General features: G+C 37.1%; 1 protein-coding gene across 5 annotated transcripts in view; it reads right to left on the bottom strand.

The window, feature by feature from the left end:
• doc2b (double C2-like domains, beta) overlaps positions 1-23567 on the bottom strand; it is a 460613-nt gene that overhangs the window by 376301 nt on the left and 60745 nt on the right. For all 5 annotated transcript variants that reach the window (XM_056458622.1, XM_056458623.1, XM_056458620.1 and 2 more), the window contains one exon: positions 21077-21166. In XM_056458622.1, coding sequence (XP_056314597.1) covers positions 21077-21166 — 90 coding nt within the window. The remainder of the gene's footprint in view (positions 1-21076; positions 21167-23567) is intronic.

Genomic DNA, 23567 nt, shown 5'->3' with positions numbered 1-23567 from the left:
TGCTGTACAAGTATTGTTCATAATTAGTTTGTGTTAGTAAATACTAGGGATATCCCAACCAGGTTTTTTTGCCCTCAAGTCCGAGTCATTTGATTTTGAGTATCTACCAATACTGAAACCCAATGCGATACTTCCATGATACAGAAAAAATAAAATAAAGAAGATCGAAGAAACAGATTTAGGACAATCCTTATTTTTTATTTAATTCACCTTATTTTAACAATCAACAACTCTGTTAACCAACAGAGCACTTCTGTGAGGTAGCTTGAACAATCAAGTAATAACATAAATTCTTCACTTTTGGACTTTAGTGCAACAGTAAATATATAAAAAACTAATATAAAAAAACTAGCACCTCGACTTAAAATACCCGGCAGGTTTACATACAGTTGAAGTCAGAATTAATAGCCCCGTTTATTTTTCCCCCAATTTCTGTTAAACTGAGAGAAGATTTTTTTTTCAACACATTTCTAAACATAATAGTTTTAATAACTCATCTCTAATTTATTTTATCTTTGCCATGATGACCGCAAATAATATATGACTAGATATTTTTCAAGACACTTCTATACAGCTTAAAGGGACATTTAAAGGCTTAACTAGGTTAACTAAACAGGTTAGGGTAATAAGGCAAGTTACTGTGTAAAGATGGTTTGTTCTGTAGACTTTCAAAAAAAAAAGTTACCCTAAAGAGGCTAATAATTTTGACCTTAAAACATTAAAAAAAAATTATAATAATAAAATAAAAAAAAAATGCTTCTATTCTAGCCGAAATAAAACAAATAAGACTTTCTCTAGAAGAAAAAAACATTATCAGACATACTGTGAAAACTTCCTTGCTCTGTTCAACATAGTTTGGAAAATATATTAAAAAAAAGGGGGGGGGGGGGTAATAATTCTGACTTCAACTGTATCTCACAGTTTACTATGGCAATGTTGTCGTCATCAACTTGATAATACCTCCGGATCGCAGACATACTCACACTTTCCATTTCAAACTGCTTCCGTGTTCTACTTTGCCGGCATATAACCTATAGCATCTCTGCAACAAAGTGATGTCATGCCACACGTGTTACTGTTTTTGTGTGAAGTCAAGAAAGAGGTCTAACTCTGTGTCACCGCATAACTACAGAAAATTGTTAAAAATAATGAGAAATATATATATATATATATATATATATATATATATATATATATATATATATATATATATATAAAACATATATATTCCAGTCCTGATCGGGAAGTAACCTTCTGATCAAGTCTGTTTGGGCCCAATTTCCGATCACGTGATCCGATCTGGACATCCCTAGTAAATGCATTAGCTAATAAATCTTTTTTGCAAAACTATATCATATACTGAGGAGGAAATGTCAAGCTCTAAAACAAACTTGGTCTATTTGAATGTATTCCATGTCTTCTGAAGCCATACAAAGGTTGTGTATTCAAACTTGCCACATTTTAGGTGACTCAATATTGCAGTGTGCTCATTCATTAACAAGTAATACAAAATGAAATGCATCAGCAGTTACATTGTAAACATTACCAAACAACTAATTTGTTCATCTAAATCAAGTCACACATAACTGTGATTAAAAACACGAAGCCACTGTGAATATCAGGATGTCTTCAAAAAGCACTAGAGCTCCTGAAGCAATAAAGGCCAGGCTTATGAATCTAACCCCCTGACTGGAGCTGTGTGGGCTGAACTCTGATTACATATTCTGAGTAGGAGCTCAATAATCAGCCCTGCGATTTTCTGACACATGATGGAAGTTGTTCGGAAGAGAACATGAATCTGAGGGAGGGAGAAATTAAGCTTCTGAACAACTATGAATTCTTGTACACCTCTGCCTTTTCTGAGCGAATAAAACAGAGAGAGAGAGAAACAAAAGTGAAAAGCACTCTGAGGTGCTAGGGGTGTGAGTATGTATTAAGATATGATATATAATAAAATTGTATATTACTAAAATGGTCTACAGAGCTCGCAAAATTTCTAAATTCCTGGTAGCCCTCAGGCAGGCACTGTTAAGTTTTTGGTAGCCCGAATATTAATAATAAACTTAAGTAGCCCAAAAGGAAAATATGATATTTATTAAATAAAAATAAAATCATACATTTACTAAATAAAAAAGATTTAAATAGCATTTGTTATAGTCTATATTTACAAAATAATTTGAATTACCTTTTTAAAGTTTTTATAAGTGAACATTGTTTTAGATTATCTTTGCAGCTATAAAGACATCATTTTTGTCAACTGTGTAATTATTTTCTCACCCTTTACTCATTTCAGAGCTGTTTGTGTTTCTTCAAAATATCTGCATTTGTGTTTAACAGAAAGAATTAAAGCTCAAACAGGTTTGAAACAAGTGAAGGGAGTAAATAGTGGGTTCATTTTCATTTTGGGGTAACTGTGCCTTTAACCATCCCTTTAAGTGCAAGTCAAAAAAAAAACAACTGATATTTTCTATTACGAGCTGACTGCCAATTGTTTACCGATCCTGTTGAATAAGCGTGAAAAGTAGACAGGTGACCTTAACTTATCCTTGTTAACTTATAACGTGTATTCTATCTTTCTTAAGCATGTGCATCTGATCTGCACATGCTCCAGCACGCAATTTTCACGGAGTAGAATAGTTTTAAAATAGTTTAAAACATCGACTGTTGATGTATTATCCGTGACGTCACCCATGGGTTTCTGAAGAATGCAAAGGAGGCTACAAGAGGGCGTGGCCAACCGTTGCCATCTTGTTCAGCTGACATTGCACCAACCGGGGGATACCAAACAAGGGCAAAGAGGCAGAACGCGAGCGGAGCTACAGACACCTGCCAGCATTTTGCTTAGACAGGCTTTTCTTTGGGAGAAACGCTTAATACTTTATTACCTGTGACTCGTTTGTGTTCTGACCACATGTGCTTGGTTGTGTACTATGTCAATAAAGTGTTTAGTCTTTTAAAAACACTGTTGTAATACATTGAGCCACTAAACATTGTTCTTATGATGTTTTTCTACAGGAGGAAAACGCAGATTACTTACAAACACTTCAAATAGAGGTTGTGTTAGTAAATGCAAGGCTATTGATGACATCCAGGCATAACACTGTATATCGTTTCAGATGACTGTTCTATAGCCTATAGCTAATCAACCTGTCAGATTCTGGAGTGCATTCAAGTTCTAAAGAAAATTGTAAATGATAAATGATCTTAAATAAAACAAACACATTTATAGAGATCATTTCACTCACCTGGTAAATGGAGGCCATGTGAATGGTTTGTGAGCACAAATAAGTGCACACAGCATGCCATATCATCTGATAATTGTAAGAAATAATTCCAAAAAGCAACTGAATGTGAAAAGCCACATAAAACAAAACTAGGATATATATGCCAAGTTCAGTGGCTAATCAGCCGGAATTAGCTGAGGTGACCCGACCGCGACCTGCGAGACCTAGCTGTCACTCAAGTGGCCCTGCCCTTAATTATGCAGACCTAATATAACCTAATATAAAGCAAATGGATGAGTTATATAAAAAAAAAAATTTTACCCCCCCTCACAGTTACCATAAAGGGTAATATTAGCTATATGAACCAAAATCGTTCTTTGTACCAGGCTGTAAACACCTTTCTTCTGCTGTAAAGTTGGTCATTTTAACATTGGGCTCAATAGAAATGTGCTCTATTATGGAGCCAGGACTAGCAGAATTTCACTGAATTGCAGTTTTAATTCCTTCCGTATTTGCTTCACGGCGGAGAGGGGGAGGTTGCCACTTGTTTAAAAATGAACGTGTTTTTTGTAACAGTCTGAATGACTAACCAATGTATCTTGATCTTAATATTGAATAATTGCATAAAGATATATATTTTTATTTCGCATAGCTTAGACAGGCTTAACATGATGTGAAATGGCTTGTTTACGAACCCAAAGAAAGACATGTCCTATTAAACGTTGCAGTTCTGTACAATTCTGAGATTAGAAAATAATGTTGTGAATAATTTATTTGAATTCAAATGTTAATAAATGTTTTAATTGTTCCTGAATAAAAGTCATTATTATTTCTTACTTTGTTTTTTTTATTACTTACTTTTATTAAGTCCAAAACGCATATCAAAAATGTGCATAAAAATATATGGATGGAAAGTAGCTTTCATCTTGGCTGTTTGCCCCATTTGAAAATCCTTAAGAAAAAAAGGAGGTTGTTTTGTAAGCATATCTGCAAAAACTTGGAGTAGTTCTTTATGCAGATTGGCTTTTAATAGGGTATAACGTTATTTCAATCTTTTTTGTGTGTGTGGCTTGCTGTAAATCTCTCTCCAGCGCCAGTAAGCCATTTCCTGTTGATGAAAGAGCATCACTAACAGAGCTGACTTGCAGTTTAGCCTCCTGGGACAGATTCAGCACGGCTCTAGCCTTCTGTGTTTATTGTGCCTGTGTGTTTAACCTGCGAGGGCAGGGGCTCTGTAACACTGACGCTTCTCTGATAAAACCACAGGTCCTGGGAAGGGAGCAAGACGTAATCTGATAACAACACAGGCTAAATGGACGGATGCAGAAATGATGTGGGAGACCCACCGCGAGTCTTGTGCTTTCCTGATAAGAAACTGAAATTCACATCCTTTGATAAAGCAGATAAAGTCCAACCGTGAATGAGATTTAATGCCGCTTTTGATTTATATTAGCATTGAATCTGTAGGCTTTGAGCTATCAGAAGATTTTTACAGGTTGATTACAGATTGCCAAACCTTAAACTCAAATGTTGAAATGCCAAATGATCTTTAAACGATGCACTCAAAGTCAGCCCGTGGATTACTTACAGTAGTCTCTGAACAACAGCTGACGAAAAGTTTTTATTGAACGTAAAACTTATGAACAAACAGCCAACGTGTGTATGCTTTCAAAACAAAAAATAAAATAAAAACAGAGTTTGTTTTTGATTACATGAAGAGCTTTACTACTCTGTAAAGGAGGCGGGGAGCAGTAGCTCATTTACATTTAATGAAACACATGAAAAAAACATTCATGGCATCTATGCTAAAGCAGCCTTTATAGCATCATAAATATTTTATATATATATATATATATATATATATATATATATATATATATATATATATATATATATATATATATATATATATATATATATATACATACACACTTGTATATTTATGTATATCCATTTTTTTTTTAATCTCTGATATTGATCTTTTTTTGTTTGTTTGCTTGCTTTTGGTAAAAGTAAAAAAATAAAAATAAAACTCTTAAAGGGTCATAAAACACCAAAACACATTTTTTGAGATGTTAACAGTCATATATCTGTCCCACGTTGCTAAAAACACTATAAGGACACATATATTTCACTAAAAAGTAAAAAAATTGGTTGTTTTTGCGTTATTTCGGGCAAATTCGTTCTTCCCGTTTGAAAAACATTTTTGAAGCAATGTCACTGCGATTGAGATCGGACGTCTGTATCAGCTGGTATAAAGTGACATTGAGTTTTCAGCACATCTGTTTATTAATTCATTAAAAACACTTGGTTCGGACGAACCAGCTCACTCTATTCTGAATGAGATGCAACTTCGCTAATATGCATGATATAGCTTCAAAGACTGATATAGCTTTTACCTATTAGTGTTCAGAGAGACGCCACGTTGTGTTGCCAACTGTAACTCAGACAAGTAGTAGAAGAACTGTTCGGAGACATGGGTCATCAGTGTTGCGTAAATGTGCCGCAACAAAGGTTCTGTTTCCATTTCCCTGTGATGAAATCACCACTGTGTGGATCCACATGTGTGGATTACAGTGGTCTGCTAACAAGCGACAAAAGTATGTTTGTAAGGAACATTTTTTTACCTGAGAGCTTTTCACATCTGGAAATGATGAAATACGGATTTGCCACTCATCTTCTTTTTAAAAAAGACGCAGTTCCAGTTCGTGTTGATTGCCCTGTCTCTACGAATTTGGTAAGTGTGCGATCAATGTTCGTTGTTTATGTTATTCAGATGGCAAAGTATTGGTTAGTATAATAGCAAATAATAGATGGCAATAATAGATGGCAAACTGATGGTTAGTATTGTCAGCAATACTCCTTCAGTTTTTAAAGACATACCTTAGTCAAAATGATTTAGTTACTAAGTTTACAGTAACATTACTACCAATATTATTGACTGAAATATCCGCTGTAAATGCTGCTCTCTGAATCTAAATACCTTAATCAAATTATTACGGCCATGTAAGATTTTCGCCACAATTGTGACAGGATAGTCTATACACACGGCTGTTTGATGCTTTTCTCTGCACCTACCGAGTCAGTGAAAGACCACACACACTTGCATCGCAAAATGCGGAGGTTTTTTTTCTCCCATACGGTGTGCGGTATTAAACTCCATTAAGACAATCCTCCTCCAGCAATTCCTCGCATCCAATATCATGTTTGTCACGGGGGCATTCATGAAATGTTCCTGAATGAAAGTGAAAGTGTCGAACTGCAGTTAAAGTCGACAAAATAAAAATGAAACTCCAAAATTACATGAAACTCCTGAAGAAATGTGGATAGCGTGGTGATGCAATGACGTTAATCTAATTATGTGCTTTAACTCGTAAAGCTTGCAAAACATTTAAAAAGCAACTCCTGTAAACACAATCATATTATTGCCTTATTCAGATTAAGGCAAATAATTCGATTACTGATGTCCATGCAAATGTAATCACTGTCTATCTCCTCTGCGTCTGTGTCGTCTTTGTGTTTGTATTGCCAATGTGAAAATCAGTTGTATTTCACTTAATGAAACTCCCCTTTTCATCCAAACCCTTCCCTCTTTCACCACTCCCACCTAAACAAAGCTGGACACACCCACTTCCCCCGACACTTTTTTCAAACTAAATGTGTGAAAACACTCTGCTTAGACAGGGGGGTTTATAGCACTTTAATGTTTGTACAATGTGATTTGCTATGCATATATTTGAAAATATAACTGGGGAAAAAAATGGGAATGATTATGAGTTAGGAAAATATATGTCTGAATGTGAACTGAATTAGTCATGTTACTTGTCTACTGTGTGTATGTAGGCCAACCTATGCATTTTCCATATAGTAAAGCACACCAAAATAACTCAAAATAAACATTATTTTGTTCACAAAAAAACATTTTTTTAAAATTCACAGATGCATTCTTGGAACACATCGGGGACAGTTGCACTTTAAATGCTGCCAGATAGTAATGTTACACCTTGTTAAATAAGACCCCTTTAACATCAAAACTAAAACCTTAGCTAAATGTTAACTCAATTCAGTGACACCTTGACAGTAAGTGTCTAGAGACTGATGTAGTCATGGGCAGCTGCAGTGATTGAATGACGGGAGTATTAACTACATGCCTGTCTCTATGAATTAACATCTATACGACCATGAGACCTGTGCACAAGTTTAAATGCAGATTGGCAACACTAACTTTTCAGTGAGCTCTATCTAAACTATTGTGTAAAGATTGAAATACTATTCACCTATACCGCATGTTTTGGGACTGTGGGGGAAACCGGGGCACCCGAAGGAAACCCACGCCAACACAGGAAGAACATGCAAACTCCACATAGAAATGCCAACTGACCCAGCCGGGACTCAAACCAGCAACCTTCTTGCTATAAGGTGACAGTGCTAACCACTGAACAGCCGTGCCGCCCATAAAATAAAAACACATTTAGTGAATATAAAAGCAGCATAAAATTCTAGATGCACATAATGTCAGGTTCATACATTGGAAATTAATTACATTTTCTGCCATGCAGATGGAAAACAAATCAATGAAACATGCAGCTTCATTCATTGACTCATCTGTAATTGTGTAAATGGGTTGTGAATGATGGCAAGTTGTACTACACTGTTGTACAACACTTGAACCACAAAAGGTTGTTGTTTAGATACCCAAAACCACCAGCTGATACCAGTTACCAATGCATATTGTTCATATAGCTTAAAAAATGTATTCACTGACTTCACAATAGAGTCATAAATTGATTCATTTATTTGCTGAGTGGATCCAGAAAACAACATTCAGCCATGATATCAACCCAACATCAGACTCGCACTCTAATACCTGTTTGGCACCCATAAGTCATTTCTGTTATCCATGGTGACTAAAACTGATTATCTCAATTGGCCAAAGGAGTTACTTGGCCAGACAGAACACAAAAACATAAGTGGCGTAAATAAATAACAGTGTGAAAATAAAAGGTATCATTTTGGTAAATTTAACCTGCTGTTGCTATAGGTATAAATACTATGACTTAACTTCAGTTTATCAAAAAAAAAAAAAAAACAATAAACAATTTAATAATAAAACACAATTATGTTATAAGTAAATATATATATAAAAAATAGGTGGGCATAGATAATTTTTTTTTATCTAGATTAATCTCGGAATTAATCTCAAAATTAATCTAGATTAAAATGGCTCGTTTGAATTCTGCCGAAGCCATTCAGAATATATGTACTACCCACATAATAAGTCTTTGAGAACAGGTTTCTCAAGCCAGGTGGCGCATTAGACCAGGGGCTCATCTCCTGTTTCCAAAATGCATCACAAACTGCTTGTGAAACTGTTCTACTATGATAATTGGTGATGAAAATAAATTATGTTCAATAAGATGTACTTGTGTTTACCAACTGTTTATTCAGTTAAACATGAATTTTGAACTGTAGGCCTACATAAGCTCAAAACAGCAATTTTTGATTACCTTAATCCAACTGAAGTCACAGAAACGTAAAATGAAATTAAGACATGTGGAGTATATATATTAGTGGCATTATTGAAGTAAACACTGCAATCAAACTAATACCGTCATGAAGGACTTTTCGCCATATTTTCGGACAAGATCCACACACACAGCTGTCAATAAAGGACCGCGCACACACACACACTGCGAAATGCGGATGTTTTTTTTTCTTTCCATTTGGTGTACGTTATTAAATTCCATAACACTCTCACCAGTCCTTACTCCTTATTTGCATCTAATACCCCAGTTTGTCACGAGGGCATGAATGAAACATGCATGAGTTAAAGTGAAATTGCCGAACTGCAGTTAAAGTCAGGCATCCTGCTAATTTGATTCAGAAGGGCACTTTTTTGTCAGACGGCTCACCAGTCAAATATACATCTGCGCTAAAATATCAAGTTGAAAGTGATCATAGCTTGCGAAGAGAAGACCCAGCTGCCTACCCAACGTTTAACGGCAATATTTAAAAAATATATATATATTTATATATATATTAGTGGATTTTTTCCACTAATATATATACACATGCATACATGCATAAACATACATATATTTATACATACTTTGGGCCCATTAGTACCAACTGAGCATCACGTCAACGCCACAGCCTACCTGAGTATTGTTGCTGACCATGTCCATCCCCTTTGTGATCGCAGTGTACTCATCTTATGATGGCTACTTCCAGCAGGATAACGCACCATGTCATTAAGCCTGAATCCTCTCAGACTGGTTTCTTAAACATGACAATGAGTTCACTGTACTCAAATGGCCTCCAGTCACCAGACCTCAATCCAATAGAGCACCTGTGGGATGTGGTGGAACGTGAGAGTCGCATCATGGATGTGCAGCCGACAAAGCTGCAGCAACTGCGTACCTTGTTGACTCTATGCCATGAAGGATTAAGGCAGTTCGGAAGGCAAAAGAGGGTCCAACCCGGTACTAGTTAGCTGTACCTAATAAAGTGGCCAGTCAGTATATATATATATATATATATATATATATATATATATATATATATATATATATATACTCAATGATAGGTAAATAATGGATAGACAGAATCCGTGTGGGCCTAGGGTGTGCTATTTCTATATACTGAACTCTTATTATTCAACAATGCCTAGGTATAAATCTTCATTCAACGGCACCTTTAAAACAACTTAATACTTGAATAAGGATCCTGCCATTGTCACAACAATCCTGACACAAATTCTGAACCTTCCCTTCGTCTGTGAAGTGGAACAGACAGCTTCTGGAGACACAGTGAAGCAAAGTGAAACCCTGAGGCTAATAAGCGATCTGATACGAAGCCCATCACTGTCCGGTACTTACTTTACCCTTCCTCGTTCTCTGCCTTTCGCTGATCTCCATATTACCTGCTGGGCTTGAAATATAAAGGAGATGGAGGAGCGTCTGACAACACTCGTCTGTGCCTAATTGTGTGGCGATGTGCTGTGATTAGCGCTGAAGGTTAGTGTGTTTAAGCAGGCTGTGACAGGAGATTGGGTCACTGAGGGCACAACTGAAGCTGAGCTTTTGTGCTGGAGGGCGATGTGTTATTTCTGTGATGTGGGTAATGAGGACGAGGTGCACGTCAGCGCTGACTTCTGCTTGAGGTAAATTGAAAAAGCCTCTTTTCAAACGGACTCTTGTCACACATGGTAAAAGCAGTGCAGAGTGGTCGCACTTGAAAATGGAAGAGGAGGGGGAGAGAATATTCTGTCAGTACTTGCTCTCATTTTGTTCCAAACCATTATGACTGACTTTCTTTTGTATAACATTTTAGAAGATATTTTGAAGTATGTTGGTGACCAGGACTGAATTTATCTCCGGCCAGGCACCAAATGCTTATAAAACTGCATTTCAACATTAGCAGAACATGATAACAGTGTTTTCAGTGTTTCAGAATGGCTCAAATTACAGAATCAGTTTGCATATCAGCAAGTGCAGAGACTTGATTAGAATTTGGAAGGATTTTTTTTTTAATAACCAAAATAAAATCTTTATGGTTTGATGCTTGAAAGCAGTGAAAAAAAAAAACTCACAGGTGGACTGTTATCAATCATTCTACATAATTATGATGATGATGACGACGATGATGATGATGATAATAATAATAATAAAAATATACATTATATATACACAACAGTTCTGTCAATCCAATCCTGCCTCCAATCTTCAATGCTAATTTCACCCTCACGCTCAATCATAACATCACAACTCACGAGACAACTTTTCACCTTGACGATAAATCTCATCGATATTTAATAGATGTCATCATACGAGATCTCGTCACACCCCTAGTAATTATATGTGGCAATAATTATGTTTTATACAAACAGGTAACCTAAATTATAATTTAAAAGCTTTTTTAGCATAAAATAACAAGGTCCTTCCCTCTCTAGTTTTATGCAAACGTTTGGCTACCTCTGATAGTTTTCAATGATATTCAAGTGTGGAAACTGGGATGGCCATTCTAGAACATTGTATCGTGTCTGATGAATTCCTTGGTAGATCTGAAACTGTGCTTTGGGTCATTGTCTTTCTGAAACATCCAACCCTGCCATAACCTTAGCTGAACATTGTTTTATCAGAATCTGCTGATACTGGGAGGAATCCATGTGACCTTCAACTCTGACAAGGTTTCCAGTACCTGTGCTTGCCACACATCCCCACAGCATGATGGACCCTCCACCATATTTTACAGTAGGGAGCATGTTCTCCAGGAATTCTGTGTTATTTTTCTATCATGCCTATGGTTGTGGCATCGGTCCACAGTATATTTTTCCAAAATGATTCAGACTTGTCCAGATGAGCATTTGCATGCCTCAAATGACTCTTCTCGTTGGCAGAATGCATTAAAGGCTTTTCAGCATCATCTTCCATTGGGCTGTTCTTTGTGAAGAGTATGCTGAACTGTGGAACAATGTATAAATTACATTATCAACAACAAGATGTTCCTGGAAGGTCTTTAGAGGTGGTCTGTGGTCTGTGACCATTTTAACCATTCTTCGCTTTTGCCTTTCAGATACTTTTCTTTGTCTAGCACATTTTTCCTTCACAAGAACTGTTCCCTGTGGTCTTCCATTTTCTAACTATATTTCTGGGGACTGTGGAGAAAGAGACTTTAAACCTTTGTGATAGCTTTTTGTATCCTTCTCCTTATTTATATTGGTGAATTATCCTAGCTTTTAGGTAATTAGGAACTTATTTTGAGGTTCCCATGTTGCTACTTTCAGATTCACCATATGGAGAAGCACAACTAGCAATCAGCCATCTTAAATATCCTTTTTCATGATTGGTTGCACCTGTGTTAGGATTGTTAAGGTTTACCGAGTCACTCAAACCAATGTAGTGTTGTAACCAATCAGAATTAAGCGACTACAGGTATTGAAATCTATACAAAAAAGAGGGTGCCCAAACTTTTGCATAGTCTAATTTTTAAGTTTCAACTTAATTTCACACATCTCTATACTGCTACACTGCGTATTTCTGTCTGAAAAACATGACATTATCTAGCTTTCTCTAGAAACCGAATGACATTTCATTGTGATCTTCTCTTATAAATACAGAGCACATTATTATGCAGCCACAGATGGGTGGCCAAACTTTTGCATAAATTCATTCATTCATTTTCTTTTCGGCTTAGTCCCTTTATTAATCCGGGGTCACCACAGAGGAATGAACCACCAACTTAACCAGCATGTTTTTACGCAGCGGATGCCCTTCCAGCCGCAACCCATCTCTGGGAAACATCCACACACACTCATTCACACTCGTACACTACGGACAATTTAGCTTACCTACTTCACCTGTACTGCATGTCTTTGGACTGTGGGGGAAACCTGAGCACCCAGAGGGAACCGACGTGAACGCCGGGAGAACATGCAAACTCCACACAGAAACGCCAACTAACCCAGCCGAGGCTCAAATCAGCGACCTTCTTGCTGTGAGGCCACAGCACTACCTACTGTGTCACCACTTTTGCATAAATATATATTTTTTATTGTTTTTGTTTTACTTCGTTTTGTCCCATCATTGTCACTCAGGCCAAGTGTTGTTTTGGACCCTTCTGACCTTCATTGTATGGACAAAAACTGCCGAAACATTTTGTTCTGGAAAAGCCAGTGAGTAATACAGGCTTTGAATGACATGAGGGTGAGAAAAATACATAACATTCTTTTCATTTATAAAATATCACCTGCACTGTCACTAGCAAAAACACTATAGCACTGTCAGAACTTCAAAAACCAAAGTGTGAAAATGTAAGCAAAGCCTGAACTGACAAGGAACAGGAAGAAGTCCTGCAGAAAGAAAGACAAGTAAAGAATAAACAGAAAGAACGTCTCTATTGCAAACCAAGAGCATTCCTCTAACAGGAAGAGCAGTGATGGAAGTGTCAAAACTGTCTGCAAATCCAGTAAGATACAGTCGTTCTGACAACAAGCCTCTATTATCTGAATAACATGTGATAAGCCAGTTTGCCAGCAGCTTTCTACCTCATGGAGCCTCTATCACCTCTTCCAGCTCTGGGTTAGAAATTGGGCCCATTTTATTCCCAGCAGTACATCAAAAGTCTAGCTTTGTTAAATTATAACTACACAATTTCATATAGTCCCATATGAAGGAAAATCATCTGGGACATATTTGTGAAAACTGCACTACAGTATCACACACTTCACTTTAACGCCAGAGAAAACAACCATACGATTGAAGTTACAGTTTTATATTTACAACACAATGTAAAGTTACTGTTTATTTTGCTAGCGTAGATTGCTAGCCTTAATTAATCTGTGCAAGTTAATCCACTAAAAAGAAGGTTTATTTCGGTAATCTTTAATCAAAGTATGACCATTTGTTTCTTGGTTTCGAGTGGGGGTTCCTCTCTGTTGATGTCTGCTTGGCAGCTTCAGTCACAATATTATTAACATATTATTATACAGTAGTCAACATTCGAAGTGAATCAAAAATGTTTTTCAAAAGACAAGAACGGGTGCTGCTCAATAATTATAGGACAACTTTGATTAAAGGTGACGATCCACTTCAAATGTTGACTACTGTGATTTGTGTCTCAGCTGCCGGCCTTTTCATAAATGAACCACGAATTAGACTGGAGGTCTTGGATGGTAAAAAGTAGACTTTATTCAACATAATAGAGTCAAGAAAAAGTGCAGAGCAGACCTCAGAGCAACCTCTTGGACAATTCTGAAGTATTTTGTGTTCTGTGCACAAATTTTATTCAGTTTCTCTGCTCCAACTCTAGGTGTTCTCGTTTTAATTTCTGACCATCCTCAGATAAGTTTTTACATTCAAGCAAATGCTTAAGGTGGTCCTGTTATTCTTGGCTCTCAGCCCTGCTAGCTCAGGTCTACGTAAGCAACTGTTTTCACACCAGAGATGTCACTTCATAGATGCAACTTAAGCAATAGAACTAAGTGTTTACATACATTGCCATGATGGTCCATTAACTTGATAATATGTTACTCACTCTCCCGAATGCCTTTCACAGATATAGCTTCATATGAGTATTTAACATATAGAATCAGTGCTTTACATATTCAGTTAGTTTACAGCATACAGTAGCTTCTCAAAGCAGGCTCCGGCACCTCTGTGGGCTCATTTTACACACACACATACAACAGTATCTTTGGTTCACATGCTGGCCTGTTTGCTGCACACACTCTTGGATAATACTTTTAGAGAATAAAAATCTTCATCGTTTGCTATAAGACAATGAAGCATAATAAGAAAGCCTACACAATATTTAATTTCAGTTGGAAGTAGGGTTGGGTATCATTTGGGTTTAAAACAATACTGGTGCCAAAACGGTGCCTGAACCGATACTTTTGAGTCACAAAATTTTGATGTATGACTCTAGAAACATCTTTTATTTGACAAAAATATATATATATTTTTATCATTTTAATTAAACAATATATTTAAAGTTTAAAGTCAAATTATTATATATTTATATATATATATATTTATATTATATTATATATTTATTTATATATTTGAAATGCATTAATATATTTCTTTTGATCATCTGTTCCCTTCGAAGTTTCATGTAATTCCAGGTGTTCGTTTTTAATATTTCAACCTTAACTGCAGTTCGGCAGTTTCACTTTCATTCAGGAACATATTGCTCATGCTCTGTGACAAAAGGTATTGGATGAGAATATGAAGTAAGGACTGGTGGAAGAGTGTTGTTTCAATGAAATTTGATACTGTACATCAAATGGAAAGAAAAAACCTCCGCATTTCGTAACGTGGGTGTCTGTGGTCCTTTAAGGTAATCAAAATTTGCTGTTTACATGGTAGACTCCTATTTAGAGTATTGTCTTAATCATACTAAAATCGTAGTATCAGTGTCCATGTAATCGTACTCAATAAAAGTGTCAGATGATGTCGCATGCTGTCAAAGACAGTGCATTTCTCTGCCTTTAAGTTGATTCCATGCACCCTCAAATATTTCATCAAGTTTGAGGTGTTTCCCTCTTACACTCAACATTTTAAGAATCTGCTTCACGATGCTGTGTCAGAATCCTTGCTTGTAAAACACAGCCATACTTCAGAACACTTCGTTTAAGCAAATTTGATGAATGCATTCATGCGTGTTGATGAATCTAAAGGGAGTCGCTCACCGGATGCACTGTACTGCGCACGTTGCCTACATGCGTGCATTCAAGCAACAAGAACAAACACTTAAATCACCCACGATGTCCGTATCCCTCAAAGTTGTTTAGAATGAAATGTTTAGAGATCGTGTGACACAACGTGTACCTATGTGTGCCTTTAATGCACCCCTTGATGTTTCTTACATCTTTGTCGCAGCAGCAGTTGCACTGAAATTAGCCACTGGAAATTCATATGCTGATTCTGTCTGGTGCATGCCGGTTACATAGGTACCCAACTCTAGTTGAAAGTACATCAACATACATTTTAGCACTCATTTAGCTGACTATTATATCCAAAGTGAATTACAAGTCAGAGTAAAAGAAGCATTTAGAAAGTAGCGGTATATAAATCCTATGATAAGTCTAAGCTCTACAAGCCAATATTTTTTCCTTTATAATCTACAAGTCATTTTCTTTTTTTTCCAAGCATAAGGAAATGAGACTGTGTCCACTACAAGTGGTTTGTCAAGCCCACTTACCTGCGGAGAACACCAAGATTTGCAAGATGTTTTCAGAAACCTGCAGCATTATTAAGGAGTGTCTGGTGAATATGGAGATGAGAGAGTGTCACTTCTCAAACTAAAATAAAAGTCTCAGCAACTACTGTTTCATGAAGATTTACTGATCCATAATGTATGATCAGAAGTGTCTGGTCCATATGGTGATAAAAGTGTGTGTCTTACAGGTGGCTGGTCATGCCCACTCACCTGCTGAACACACCAAGATTTGTAAGATGTTTTCAGAAACCTGGAGGGTTGATAAGGAAATGTCTGATGCATATGGAGATGAGTGTGTCCTACATGTGGTTTGTAAAGCCCACTCACCTACGGAGCACACCAATATTTGTAAGATGTTTTTAGAAACCTGGAGCATAAATAAAAAAGGTGTCTGGTTCATATGGAGAACAAAGAGTGTGTCTCCTACAGGTGGTTTGTCAAGCCCACTCACCTGCAGAGCACACAGAAATTTGCTAGATGTTTTCAGGAACCTGGAGCGTTTAAGAAAGTGTCTGATGCATACGAAAGAGTGCGTGTCCTACAGGTGGTTTGTCAATCCTCCTCTGTTGGATTTGCTGTGGAGCACACCAATATTTGTAAGATGTTTTCAGAAACCTGGAACATTAATAAGAAAGTTTTTGGTGCATATGGAGAGGAGAGTGTGTCCTACAGGTGGTTTGTCAGGTCCACTAACCTGCAGAGCACACCAAGATTTGTAAGATGTTTTTTGAAACCTGGAGCATTAATAAGAAAGTGTCTGGTGCACATGGAGAGGAGAGTGTGTCCTACAGGTGGTTTGTCAAGCCCACTCACATAGGGAGCACACCAAGATTTGTAAGATGTTTTCAGAAACCTGGAGCATTGATAAGTGTCTGGTCCATACGGAGATGAAACACTTCTTATAATAAAATAAAAGTCTCAGCAACTACTGTTTCATGTGGATTTTGAACTTGTTAGCTCAATTTATTAATCAATAATGTACTGAACATGATCATAGGATGGCACAATATTTTTTGACAAGAAAGTGTATGGTGCATATGGAGATGAGAGTGTGTCCTTCAGGTGTTTTGTCAAGACCAATTACCTGGAGAGCACACAAAGATTTGCAAGATGGACTTGAGGAAGTTCAACCTGCCACAGGAGCTGCTCGTACAGTTCTACTCAGCTGTCATCCAATCCATCCTCTGCACTTCAATCACCGTCTGGTTCGGCTCAGCTGCCAAAACCGACCTCCGTAGACTACAGCGAATAGTCCGGACTGCTGAACGAATCACTGGCACAACCCTTCCTACACTTCAAGAACTGTACTCTTCCAGAGTGAGTAAAAGGGCTCGCAAAATCACTCTGGACGCCTCACACCCAGCACACTACCTGTTCGAACTGTTACCGTCTGGTCGGCGCTTCAGAGCACCAAGCACAAAAACAGCCAGACACAGGAAAAGTTTCTTTCCTCAGGCTGTCTACCTTATGAACAGTTAAATATTCCCCTACTGTGCAATAAATATGTGCAATACTTTCCCATACGCACTTGTACACAGCACCTTATATCAATATACAATGCAATACTTTCTACATTCGCACTTGTACACAGCACCTTATAACCTGTATATTTATAACAATCTGTACATACAACTCAACATCCAGGTTTCTTCACTAACCGCATCTGTTTAATGTTTATTATTTTATTTTTATTTTTTTTCACATTTATTTTGTGTTGTCACTTGTCACTTTATGTACACTGGAAGCTTCTGTAGCCAAAACAAATTCCTTGTGTGTGTGAAGCACATTTGGCAATAAAACTGATTCTGATTCTGACCTGGAGAATAAAAAAGAAGTGTCTGATCCACATGGAGTCAAGAGTTTTTTACTTTTCAAACTAAAATAAAAGTCCCAGCAACAGTTTCATGTGGACTTTAAACTTGTTATCTACATTTACTGATTCATAATGTACCGAACATGATCATGCTAAAACCTTCAGGCTACATTAGTGTCTGCCTGCGGTTTAGAGCTGTCTGAGGTTGGAAGGCTAAATGATTCCTCTTTCATCTCCTGCTTTCATGATGACCCTGAACCTCATGCACACACGCACACACACACACAAACCCCAATCAACAGAGAAGCAGCAATTTAATTCTCCACAAGCTTGAAGGGAAGCGCTAGCCTTCTGAAAAGAGATGAGATTTTCTTATTAATCTCCAACAGTACATCATCAGTCGGACCACAAACAATACGGCCTGATTCACCTTACTGTGACTACTCATTACTTCTCTCATTATTGGAGTCGCACCCTTTGTGAACCGTCATTTTCACTTCTGTTGTTCTGCTCCTGAAAGTCTGCATCATGTGGAAACATACGCTGATAAAATAAGCTACAAACAGCACAAATAATGAGACTGACCCAATGCTAAGAGATTGCCTTCTGTGTTTTCCTGAATACAGGTTGCAATTGTGTGAAAAGAACTAATATAGGACTGTGTGAAATATGTCAGCACACAATTAGAATCATACAGATCGTATCTTTCTTTAACTTTTGATTTCAGCTCAGCTTGTAATATAATTATAGTAAAGTTTAATGTAAACAGTGACATCAGCAGGGATTCACTTTTCTTTTCTAAATACTGGTTAAAGGGATCATTCACAAAAAAATGAAAATGTACTAATTTTCCATTCATTCAGCTTAGTCTTTGATTTATCAGAGGTCACCACAGCAGAAAGACTAATGACATATCCAACTATTCCGGCATATGCTTTTATATAGCAGATTCTCTTCCAGCCGCAACCCAGTACTGGGAAACACCCATACACTCTCACATTCACTTTGGACTGTAGGGGAAACCAGAGCACTCAGGAGGAAACCCACGTAGACACATGGAGAACATGCCAACTTCACAAAGAAATACCAACTGGCCCAGCTGGGACTCACTGGGGCAGTACCTTTTCAATAGGTGCACTTATGTACTTTTTAGCAACTGATTTACTAAGGATGTCCAGATTCAATCACGTGATTGGAAATCGGGCCCGATCACCCGGTTTCAGACTCACTTGGAATCGGACGTTACAATTTTGATGGTATGATAACCTTGAATAAAGATAGTTTCACGGTGTCACAGTATTGTGATTACTGCTCTAAAATATATTCTTTTTAAATGTCTGGGTAAAAACAAAAACTTTTTTTCCACACTTTAAAAAAATTGTATTTTATTATTTGAAAGATTTATAATATTTTGGAACAGTAAACATGTCAGGCTAAATTAATCAAATGATTGACTTCTATTGTCTTCATTAGTTTCAAAAACACGGATTTCTTTACAATTTATAACAGCATTTTTGGATATTTTTTCTGCTGGAGATACTGTTGTCCTAAAAACAAAAACAAAAAATCTAAATAAAAAAAAAAATCTTACACATACCTTAGGAACAGCTTTACATAAAATTTTGGCGGTTTTAAAACCTTGACTTCCAAACCGCGGTACACCTTGAAAACGGTAATCGTCCCATGCCTAATCAGGACAGAATTTATATATGTATTCTTTTATTATTTAATATTTTGCTGTATAGAAAACCCCTCCTTCATTTCTAAATGGGATGACAGACATTTTGTAGTTAATAAAAAATAAATTAAAAAAACAACTGAAAAGAGAGACAAGCTGAAAGTGAGAGCAGGAGTGAGTAAGGGGCCGATCACACCGAACGTGCTTCTTGTGTTGGGAGGCGCCTGTTTTGAATGGTTTACTAACGGCCGCAAGTGCTGTGCGCACTGCTTATGCGCCCTGAGCAAAAAAACTCTGAGCGGAAGTCAAATGAAAACAAAGGCGGGGTTTCCGTTGAGGTGCCCTGCAGTGTTTGTGTTTTCAAGACAACAACAGAGACTTTTGAAGATGGAGGAGAGACTGTTTTGAGATCCAGTGCTGTATGAATCAAAAATCCTGAATCTCACAATATGAATACGTTTTAAAATTATATTACCATCAACACTCGTGCACATACGCAGCTAATTCAATCGTTGCCTAGCTTCTTTTTTCATCAGCAAAAAAGGCAGTGAGGCGCGTCTCGCGTTTGTGGAACGTAAATGTGCATTCGGTATGATCGGCCCCTAAGAAAGTATGCCAGTCATACTGGGTAATGTCACTGATTGTTATTTATTAATATTACTTTCTAAAGGTGTAGTAGGTACACAGAAGTACACAATTAAAATTGTACATGTGACGAATAAGTTTCATCTCCAGTTCTCTAGAGCACTGCATGTCTGAATGTCTAAATGTCGGTTCGGTCACTTCATTTTTTCCTGACATAATGCACTAAACAGGCATAAACTATTCATTAATGGATTAGTGAATTCTGACACAGCAGTCAATTGAATCCCCCATTCAAACAATTAATTCAAAACTGCTGATTCATTCACAAATAAAGAACTAGACTGTAAATTCATCATTCGCTCACTTGAAACACTGCTTTTAGATGCCCTAATGTTCTGGGAGAGTTGGTTTGTAACTATTTTTGTTGACAAAACTGAAAAAAAAACTGAAACTACTTTACCATGTAACTCCTTCATTTTTTGTTAAATATAATCAAGATCACATACTCCCCTCATGCTAATATTCAGCAAAATAGCATTCTTAAGTGTTGTGATATTATTTATAATATCATATTAGAAACAAAACCCCATGCGTTTTTATTTCTCAATGCAATTTTGACTAAAATTGAGGAGCAAGAATTAATTTGATGAACATGTCAAAAAATAAAGCCACAAACCACTTTCCAGTGATTAGATAATCTCCACCCATACACATGTATTTTAAACTCAATTTTGTTTTCTAGCATACTGATAAAACCTGTGCACACAGCATATTTGATTGGGCCACTAGTGCTTTCCAGTTTTGTTCGCAATATGCATCAGATGGTCGGTAAACAGAAAGCAGGCAGACTGTAGGCGCTCTGTCTGTGTAGGTTAACAGTACAAAATCGTAGCATTAGATCCTCTGGAATCACCTGAAACTATATTTCGCATTTTATTATTGCTAGTCCTTGCCTGAGCTTTCATATAAAAAATAACAACCAGGCAAAATCACAAGAAAAAGAAAAGAAAGCAGGTTTTGTTTAGCCTAAAGTGAAAACAGTTGCAGGGACAGTACCTCTCTCTGTTCACTGCAGATCTTGCAAAGCCACTGAGTCCGTTTCTGACCGCCTGCAGTCGTCTCGATTCCACATTTAGTGCAGACCTTCTGCAAAACACAAATAAACACACATCCTTAGAACACAGTAAACATAAACAGCCTGCTACCTACTGTAAACATTTTAAGACTGAACCATTTTAATATGTGAAATGTACATCTGTTTATGTAAAGGTCTTGTCAGTAGTAGAAAGTAGCATTAGCTGACCGTTTGTGTTGTGTTTTCAAGGCCTGTGACTACAATTTCAAGTGAATTTAAACTATTAAAGCACAATAAATTAAATGCCACTTTAACAAAGAATGATTGTGTTTATTAATACAATGGATACTCCATGCAATGTTATTATGAAATTGTTGTACCTCAATACTCCACCAAAAACCAAGTGCTGTTTATTTAAAAAAAAGTTTAATCATTGTTCAATTGTTTTCAACTGTGCTTTTATTTATTTATTTTATATTTTTGAGTAATTTTATATACACTCACTGGCCACTTTATTAGGTACACCTGTCCAACAGCTTGTTAATGCATATTTCTAATCAGCCAATCACATGGCAGCAACTCAATGCATTTAGGCATGTAAACATGGTCAAGACGATCTGCTGCAGTTTAAACCGAGTATCAGAATGGGGAAGAAAGGTGATTTAAGTGACTTTGAACATGGTATGGTTGTTTGTGCCAGACGGGCTGGTCTGAGTATTTCAGATACTGCTGATCTACTGGGATTTTCATGCACAACCATCTTTAGGGTTTACAGACAATAGTCCGAAAAAGAGACAATATCAAGTGAGAAGTTCCCCCGCCCAGTTCTGTGGGCGCAAATGCCTTGTTGATGCCAGAGGTCAGAGGAGAATGGCCAGACTGGTTCCAGCTGATAGAAAGGCAACAGTAACTCAAATAACCACTCGATACAACCGAGGTATGCAGAAGAGCATGTCTAAACGCACAACAGGTTGAACCTCAAGGCGGATGGTCTACAGCAACAGAAGACCAGACCAGGTGCCACTCCTGTCAACTAAGAACAGAAAACTGAGGCTGGTTTGATGATTCTTGATTTCTGCGGCGACATTCGGATGGTAGGGTCAGAACTTGGCACCATAACATAAAAGCATGGCTCAATCTTGCCTCGTATCAATGGTTCAGGCTGGTGGTGGTGGTGTAATGGTGTGGGGGATATTTTCTGCACACACTTTGGGCCCATTAGCACCAATTGAGCATTGTGTTAACACCCTTTATGACCAGAGTACCCATCTTCTGATGGCTACTTCCAGAGGGATAATGCACCATGTCATGTGAGTGTATTTTTATTTAGATCACCTAAAACCCTACAAAATTCCAATGAAAGTAAAATGATGAGTTCTTTCCAAATAGAGTAACTAAAGTTGTCTTGTGAAATTATATTCATATCACAATATAAATCGCAGAAAACACAAATATTGCAATGTCCGTTTTGTCCAATATCCTGCAGCCCTAACTTGCACCATTGCTATTTAACAATTGTTTTAGGAATAAATTTGATTTGCTACATTTGCCCACAAGAGAACTCCTAATGCAGTATTTAAATGTGTGGAAGTGGAAATATGTCCACCTTGAAATTGTGTTGATTATGAGAGGCAATGTTCTTCTCCAGACTGAAATGAATTAAATTACAGCAGGAGATTTGACTGTGGACTCTAAAGGCTTGGCTTTAAAAGAATCAATTTGAAGGTAAGGGTTTGGATGTGCTGTTGTAATAAGGAAAAAGAAAGAACCTTTAATCAGACTTTATGTAATAGAAGACAAACACTAGAATGAAGTGGCAGTAATTTCGTTTTAGGAGAACTTCTATATACTTAAATTGCTTCGGGATGGAGTTAGCGAGAGAAGAACAGAGAGAATGCGAGAGTGGGGGCACAAAGAAATCTCTTCAATTTCCGCTAAATACTTCTAAAGATCCCACAGAGAGCGTGAGCCATCTTTAAAGCTGCTGTAAGCGGTTTAATACCACGCATAAAATGTCCTTTCTGCCTGACAGACATCACTGAAATGGCTGTCCTGAGAAATCACACTTCACACTGTGACAGCTCCAGGCTCTGTAAACGAAAAATAAAATGAAACTGATTGCAGTCAGCATGTTTTAGCCAATCAGAAAGCCTGAAGATGATTTTCTACCAATGGGTTTAGGAGACTCGATACGCTGTCTAAACACTTGCAGGAAACAAATAAACCTCTGTGGGTCATTTTGTTTTTCACCCTTCTAAATGGTGCAGTCACATTACACTTTTGGTTTTACTGACTTAAAGCTAAATAAACTACACTCCAAATTTTTGTGCCATGCAAACGTAGTGATGCGCTGATCTTGATTTTATCATGGTCAATTCTGATTCCCAATTTTTTTACAAGCAACCTGGCCAAATTTGATTTTTTTCCCCTCGTTCATTTAAGACAGAAATATGGAAACGTATGCAAGCACAT

The sequence above is a fragment of the Danio aesculapii genome, chromosome 5 (genome assembly GCF_903798145.1).
Source record: "Danio aesculapii chromosome 5, fDanAes4.1, whole genome shotgun sequence".
Lineage (NCBI taxonomy): Eukaryota > Metazoa > Chordata > Actinopteri > Cypriniformes > Danionidae > Danio > Danio aesculapii.
This window is presented reverse-complemented; position numbering and strand designations above follow the sequence as displayed.